Source organism: Fringilla coelebs (assembly GCF_963513975.1).
Source record: "Fringilla coelebs genome assembly, chromosome: 1".
Lineage (NCBI taxonomy): Eukaryota > Metazoa > Chordata > Aves > Passeriformes > Fringillidae > Fringilla > Fringilla coelebs.
Window position 1 is genome coordinate 54445171 of NC_140028.1, and position 8104 is coordinate 54453274.

General features: G+C 46.3%; 1 protein-coding gene across 4 annotated transcripts in view; it reads left to right on the forward strand.

Moving 5' to 3' along the window:
* The window catches only part of LDLRAD4 (low density lipoprotein receptor class A domain containing 4), a 171739-nt gene extending 163635 nt beyond the window's left edge, over positions 1 to 8104 (forward strand). For all 4 annotated transcript variants that reach the window (XM_084215808.1, XM_084215810.1, XM_084215809.1 and 1 more), the window contains 2 exons: positions 6102 to 6155; positions 7428 to 8104. In XM_084215808.1, the coding sequence (XP_084071934.1) occupies positions 6102 to 6155; positions 7428 to 7970 (597 nt within the window). In that variant the 3' untranslated portion in view covers positions 7971 to 8104. The remainder of the gene's footprint in view (positions 1 to 6101; positions 6156 to 7427) is intronic.

Sequence of the window (8104 nt, forward strand, 5' to 3'; positions counted from 1 at the left end):
AGAACCTTTGGTGTGGGAGCAACTGATGCTCCTGGAAGTGCTGGGGAATTTTGGGGCAGAGCCATGTGGCAGCCTTGGAAGGGCACGTGTGTGCACAGTGTGTGTGTGTGTGTGTGTGTGTCTGCTACCCCAGGGGGGATCCCTGTTTCAGCGTTGCTGGCTTTGTTGACCTGGTATCAGGAGGGCAATAGTGCTGCTAACCAAAAGTGGCCTGCTCTAATGTAGGTAGCTGCAGCTGAGCTGCTGCTGTGGCACTCTGCTGTTTGCTGGGACAAAACAAATATAAATCTTGCTTCCCAATGATTAACTCTTAATGTCATCACTGGTGATTTCCACGGGGACATTGAGGGGAAAGAGATTAACTGACTTACAGAGAGTACTTAATGAGCTTCTATCGTTCCTAATTTCATTCCTTTTCCCTATTCTGGTGTCTTTGCATTGTCTTCTTTTATAAAGTAGATGTTGAATGAGTGCTGAGCACTTGTACTGCCCCAGGCCTACTCCTGGCAGCAAATCCCTGCATCCATCACACAAGATGCTCGCCCTGACCAGCCCCTGCCTCCCAGCACCGAGGGCAGCGTTGCTGCTCAGGCTGCTCAGCTTGTGTTAAACCTGCATTGGGAATGCCAGTCTTGGATGCCGAGCTCCGGGAGCACAGCTGTAAAAAACACTCCCCTCTGCCCTGTACCAGCTGTTTCAGAATAAAAGGGGAATGTCAGGAGGGTGACAGACAATAGTCAATAATATTGACAGCTCAGGGATTTGTCATTATTTCAACTGTTAGTCTTTCCTGCTGGTCTTTTAAATTATTTCCTACTGGCATTGGCATTATTCTGTCTGTTTCCTGCTGCTGTCCCTGCGCCACTCATTCTCATTTTCTTACTGACATGTGCAAAGGAAAGAAAATCCCACTGGGAACAAGAACCCAGTCTACAGCCAGGAGAGAGTGTGAGTGCTGTAGACCACCCTGCTTTGCCAAACCTTTTTGTTTGCACCAGTCATCATTTGGCAAGGGCTGGATGTGCACTGTATTCTTCTGCTGTCTCCTTGAGGGACATGGGCTTGCCTCTCCTCAGGGAGTGTTGCCAAGAGGGACAGCAAGCTCGGCTGCTGCTCTTTGAAGTCTCCCACAGAAAAGTCATTATATGTTTAATAAGGGCAGGATTGTCCAGGAAATCTGCAGGTAGGACTAGAAGCGAGGAGCGCTGGCTTTGGGTGGCACCTGACTCAGTGTGTCACCTTGGGCAACTTGCTTCATCTCCAAACAAAGGAGGAAGGATAATAGTACTTACTCCCTTCAGTTGAATGAAATGAAGATTACTTAAAGTGATGAAGTGCTGTGAAGTTGGGGAAATAAAAGTTTTAAGGCATTAAGTAACAGGAATAATTGCAGTAAGTGTAGGGAGGCAGATTAGGTGTGAGAGATTTGGCACTCTCTGTAATTCTCTGGTACTTCTCCTTGGTACCCTGCACTTCTCCTTAACACCTCTCCTGCCCTTGAGGTATTGCTTTTAAATGAACAAGCAGTCCTGCTGGAATACTCACCATTCTGTTGGGGACAGCACAATAGTTTGTTTGTGTTTGTTTTTATCTTCAAAGCTGTGGTGGTCTGTATCACCCGGGAAGATACTGGGAGGAATGAACCCCTGTGCCTTCCTGGAGTGTTTTCAGCAAGCCACTGCTTTAATGTGGTGTAATGTACCACCTAGGGCCAAAATCAGAAACTACACTGCTCTCTGGAACATTTCACTTGCAAAAGAAATGTGTGTTTTTGTGTGTGTGTGTGTGTATGTTTTTGTATAAAAATAAAATAAAAATATGTGTTAAGGAGAAAAGAGGGACCTTCTTAATAATTGCAATGCATTTTAGAAAGTGAAAAACTGACTTTTGTTTCTCAGAAAACATCATTTCAGGCAGAGTTCTATTTTGCAGAAACTTAATAGTGGAGAAAGCCTGTGAATCTCCGTAACAGTCAGCAAAAAAAGAAAAGTTTGGATTATATGGGATTGTCATGGTTTAACCCCAGCTGGCAACTAAGCACCCCACAGCCACTTGCTCCCAGCAGGGTGGGGTAGGGAATTGGGAGAGTAGAAGTGAGAACTCGTGGGCTGAGATAAGCCAGTTTCATAGGGAGGGCAAAGCCAGGAGTTCATTCACCACTGCCCAGGGACAGGCACGTGTCCATCCCTTTCCAGGGCATTGGTGCTCCATGGTGTGTAACAGTGACTTGCAAAACTCTTGCTCCCAAAGTCCCCCTTTCCTCCTTCCTCCTCTGGCTCTACTGATCATGATGCCATATGGTCTGGAATGTCCCTTTGGTCAGTGGGGTCAGCTGTCTGGGCTGTGTCCCCTCCCAGCTCCTTGTGCCACCCCAGCCTCCTTGCTGGTGGGGTGGGGTGAGGAGCAGAAAAGGCCCTGACTCTGGGTAAAAACAATTCAGCAATAATGAAAATATCCCTGGCTTATCAATACTGTTTTCCTAACAAATCCAAGACATGGCCCCATGGTTGCTACTGTGAAAGAAATTAACTTTATCCCAGCTTTAACAAGCACAGGGATCCTTTTGCTTTATTACAGCTTGAGGAAAACTTTTTGCTGAGTGTAAATTTTTACCTATAATTTCTCCCAAGTTAAAAATCATTCTTCTGGTAAATGTCTTTCCTGCAGGCTGTCAAGGGGCTGAAGCTCAGCTAAGGCATTTGGATGACAGTGTGTGCTTCAGTGTTTAAAAATGTCCTCAGAAAGTCATCTTCTTACACTGTTTAATTCTGGAGGCTCTAAAGCTTTGTAAAATATGAAATAGCAAATTATCCTAGGCTTATGGAGTCTCCTAAGCTCTAAATATTGAGTTAAATAATCATCACCATGAGATAATTAAGTAATCACTCAGCTGGATTTATTAAATGATGCTGCTGTTTCAAAACCTAATCACAAAGTTAATTTCTGTAAATTATGGTGAAACCCAAAAGTGGCAGTGGTCAGCAAAATACATAGGTGGATCCCTACGATTTTTCTTGCTTGGTGTTATTGGTAAGTGCTAGGATTTTCACTCCAAAGCCCAACAGTGTTAAAAATGAATACACTATAGGGAATAAATGCATAAGCTTTCTCCCCTTGTTACTTGTAAGTATGGAAGCTCATGCCTGAAGAGAGGTGGCCTAGCTATTGACAGTCTATTAGAAGCAGGTAAATGAGGTATTGCCCTCATCAAAATATGGGTAAATTGCATTTGCTCAGGTTTAGCCTTGTTTGCACATACCTGATAACTACTTGTACAAATCCCTAATATAAATACAAATGCTGTCAGTTCTCATCTGATTTTCTCTGATATGAGCAGAGGGGAAGCATTTTAGAAGGTTAGATCTTGCTCTCTGCTTGTCCCTGTGCTTGCAGACTTTCAAAGGAAGGTCTGTAAGCACAGGGACAAACAGAGAGCAAGGTCTAACACTTTCCCTCAGTATAAGTCACCCCAGATTGGTCAGGGGGATCTCAGCATATTATTTCCTAAATCTATGTCTCAGGTGCAGTCATGGGGATATTTTTTTTCTGCAGCACGTTGTTCTCATCTCCACCTCTTCCCATGACTCCAAGATCAGTGGAGCTGATGGGCACCAAGCCTAGGGTTAGGTGGTATCTACCCAGGGCAGGGAAAGGAGAGTTTCTTTTAAATAAAGACTCAGAAAGGTAGGTAGTAAGTCTCCTGTGGTAGATGCAGTGACTTCAGGAGGGCAGAAATTCTCTGTTGGATCAGTTAGTCTGGCCTTGGTGAGGAGAGGCTTCTGTGCTGTGTCATTGGACCAACCATGGCGTTGGTCTGCACGTGTTTGAGCCTGGTATTTTCCAAGTGTGGGCATGCTGAGCACATGTTAGCCAGCCATCTGCTTGGGGAGTTCTTCTGGCTCCTGGGATAGAGATCTTGCTGGGGGTTGGCTGCTGCCAAATCATTTATTCAGTCTGCTGCTCTCTCCAGGGGAAACCTGAGGGAAGGGAGGAGTTACAGGTGAAGCCTAGGACATACTGTCACAGGAATGACATTGTTACATATCCTTGCATCCTAAGAATCTCACAGCCTCAGAGTTCAACTGCATCCCAAGCTGTTCACCTTCTCAAGTGGGGAGAGCTTTGGGCTCCTTTGGTCTCATCTAGGTGTGACTATCCCAGTGCCCTGGTTACACTCAGTGGGATCCCTGTAGCAGCTGCAGTGCTCCAGCCAGGGCCTTTGACTGTTCTGGGATTCAGGCATCAGGGGTAGAAGTAACAGGCAACTCCTCTCTTGTAGCAAGTTATTTCTGTTAGGCATGGCTGGTAGCAGATCTGGGAGGCTTGGCTCAGTGAGCACGTCCTGTTCCATCTCCATGCAAGCAGTTTTTCTCCATATGCTGCACCATCTCTCAGCTCATCTTCCCCTCTTGCTTTTGGGGAGATGGGCCCTAGAATGGAAGTCATTTCCACATCCTCATCAGCAGTTCCTTTTCATAAGGGAGTTCAAGTAATATGAGTGGTGTAGGTAGATACTATTTCTTTCTGGGTTGCCTTGTTGGTTTTGCCTTTTTTTTCCTCTGTTCTGAGCCTGTAACTCAGGAGCAGTTAATGGGGAACTTTAGCTTTGACTAATATGTTTTACAAACAGTGCAATGGGTTTGGAGCCCGTTGGGTCAACTGCTGATAACCTGATTGCCTTTAATTGTGCAAACATACCCTCAGATATTTCAAAATGAGGGCAACTGGGTGCTGAAGGAATGGCAAGGAATGTGTGCCCAAGTATGTATATAGTTCTACAGTTAAAATTTCTTCAACTGACACAACCACATCTAGGCACTGAAATAAGTGACTCTGCATAAGTTTTGTCTTTCATGTCTTTGCAAAGGGGAATACTTGGGGAAGTTGTAAATAATTGCAGTAGTCAGCCTCTCTCTGTCTTTGCTCTCTAAAGCTAGGGAAGTGTACCAGCTTTGTTATTCAGAGCATTTCCCTTAGCAGCTGAAACCTGTGGGAGAGTCCTGTTAGAGCAGCTTTTCTCTGCAGTGGACTCTCCTGACAAGATCACAGACGGCATTTGGTCTCTGAGTGTCATGATGAACATCTACTTGGGTCTATTTTTACTTCTGAAATATGTTGAAAGATGCTATGGTGAGAAGAAGCAGTACAGTAGGATTTGGAAGCAGTCTATACATGGTAATGCTTTTGGGGACAGTATGCGTTTCCCTTCCAGTTCCTGAAATTTCTTATGTATGTAAAACTCGAATTAACATCAAGAAAATAGTCATGACTATCAATATTTTGATTTTCTCTTTGTGCACCAAAATTGAAGTTCTGTGCTTTATAGCTGCTCTGATATGTCCTTTTCAGCTTCAAAATTTTTCAATAAAATAAATTCACTGCAGGAGTAACTGCTACTCCAAACAATTAATTGAGAAGAAAAATAATGATACACCTTAAGCTATTTTCCTTTATTGACATACTGTTCTTCACCCCTTTATTCTGCCCCGAGTGCTGGTACAATGTCAGAACAGCATTTCAAGGCACGAGAGAGAAGATATTTTGACCTGAGAAGGTGGTTGGAGAAGTGGTTGAAACCTCAGCTGCTTTAACTACTGTTTGTGGTGGGAATTGGGCAACTGGCACTTTTGACCAGATTATCCCTGGGTTTAGCGTGTCTGTCACTTCGCTGGGATTACAGACGCCAGGTTTTGTTGTGAACTGTTTTGCCTGTGCTGTGTAATCGGGATCCTGGCTGGCAGACCTTTGTCAGACCTGCCACCCTTGCTGGTTTGGGAGTTGACAGGTACCTGCTCAGCACACAGGTGCTGAGGTGTCTCCTGTCATCTCCACGAATTGCCACACTCTGACACCACCAGCTTGCTGCATCCTTATGGCCTGTGGGGCTGGGTGCTGTGGATGACATCTTAGCACATCTTGCAAAATGGACCAAGCTTGACTCTTTGCTGATGTTTTGGATAGAAAGGGGTGGGATGTTGCTTGTTTAGCTCCTGGAGACGGCCAGTCCTTAGATGACTGCGGATAAGAGCTGTGATAATGAGGCTGAATGGTGATGTGATCTATTAATTTTTCTTCTTTTGTTGTTTTCTTCCACATTTCAGGAGGGGTGCTTGTGGCCTTCAGAAAGCTCGGTTTCACGCCAGGGTGCTTCAGAGGTACTGACAGATTTCTGACTATCTTCACCAAGTGCTTTATTTTTTTTTTCCTGTAATGTGTATTTGGTTCCTTTCAAAAACATGCATCTATTTTTTGTAAAGGAAGCTTTTTCAGTGGAGTTCACACCATCACCTAAGCCCGCCTTAACACACATTTCATAAATTCCTGAGACCTTTTCATAAAAGAATGAAATTCTGCCTACCCGACACCTCATCTCCATCAGCAACTCCCTGTGTCATAGCAGGCATTCACAAGTAAGTGATGGAGGTGTGTCTCTTTCCCACAGTGGCTCAGTAATTTGAGTATTCATTGGAAGCTGGGAGACCAGTTCCTCTTGTCTCAGAACTTTTCTTGGATTTACAGCACATACCCTATCACCAGTGTTTCCCTTCTTCCAGCTAGCACAGATTCCTTGTCTATGTAATAATTTCTGGGTGTATTGCTCCGAGTGGTCCAGCTGTCCTGTGACAAGCAGCAGAACTTCCTGGTGGTTGGCCCTGCATCTGTGAAGGTCAGGGCTTGAAGACCCTGCAGGGATCCATAAAAGAGAAGAGCAGTTTGATAGCTCTAGATCTGAGAAGCTGCTGTGTCTGTCCAGATCTGGGATAGACCAAGTGAGGAGCAGCAGCTCCTCACAGAGCGTCTTGAACGCTTCCTTTTGTAAAGCCTGTCCTTCTCCAGGATTTTAATATACCAAGGACATACTTTCCATCACAATGCAGAAGCTTTGTAGGTTCTCCCCAGAGGCTGAGTTCTGGCTGAGAGCTGAGGGGGAGGAGGACACCTGATACACTCTGATGGTGAAGGCGTGAGATATGCTGAGCCTTTACAAATTGTACTGAAATGACGATCGGAATTCTTTGGGGATGCATTAACTCTGAGTAGGAGGGGGAAGCTCGGACTGCAGCTGAAATTCAGTACTGGGACATTGTGTAGAGCTAGTCAATTACCCAGACTGGAGAGAATGAATTCCTGGTTTCAGAAACAGAATAATTTGGTTTTGCTCAGAATGTTTTAATGTCAGAAGGAGCTGTGTGGGGCCTTGTGCTTCCTTCGTGCAGCTGTTCTGGAGTGTACTGGATCCTTCCTGCACCTCCTGCCTCTTCACCTGCAGGCACGTGGCTGCACGTGTGCACGGTATCTGCTGGGTTTAACTCTAAGGCAGGTGGCAGAAAGAAGCATTCTGTGTTTATCAGTTGGTTGTGAGGATGGGAGCACCCGCGGCGCTTTGCGCAGAGATGGAGTCACGCGTGTCTCTCTTCCCGTTTCAGATCATGTACGCCCCAAGGTCCAGGGACAGGTTTACCACCCCATCCTTTATGCAGCGGGACCGTTTCAGTCGCTTTCAGCCCACCTACCCTTACATGCAGCATGAGATTGACCTCCCTCCGACCATCTCCCTCTCCGACGGCGAAGAGCCGCCGCCGTACCAGGGCCCGTGCACGCTGCAGCTCCGCGACCCCGAGCAGCAGATGGAGCTCAACCGGGAATCCGTCAGGGCGCCGCCCAACAGAACCATTTTTGATAGCGACTTGATAGACATCTCCATGTACAACGGGGGTCCCTGCCCACCCAGCAGCAATTCGGGCATAAGTGCAACCAACTATAGCAGTAATGGAAGGATGGAAGGACCGCCCCCGACGTACAGCGAGGTCATGGGCCATTACCCAGGCTCCTCTTTTTTCCATCACCAGCACAGCAACATGCCTCCTTCCTCGCAGAGGGGGAGCAGACTTCAGTTTCAGCAGAACAATTCAGAGAGCACAATAGTCCCCAGCAAAGGCCAGGACCGGAAGCCGGGAAACCTGGTCTAAGTGAGCAGCCCAGGTGCGTTTGGACTGAAGACGGGAGAGCCGAGCAGGGCGGTGGAGGAAGAGCCCCGTGCTCCGGTGCACAGTGTTGTTACGTTTCACGTGGTACAACCGAGTAAAACCAAATGTGCAAACCA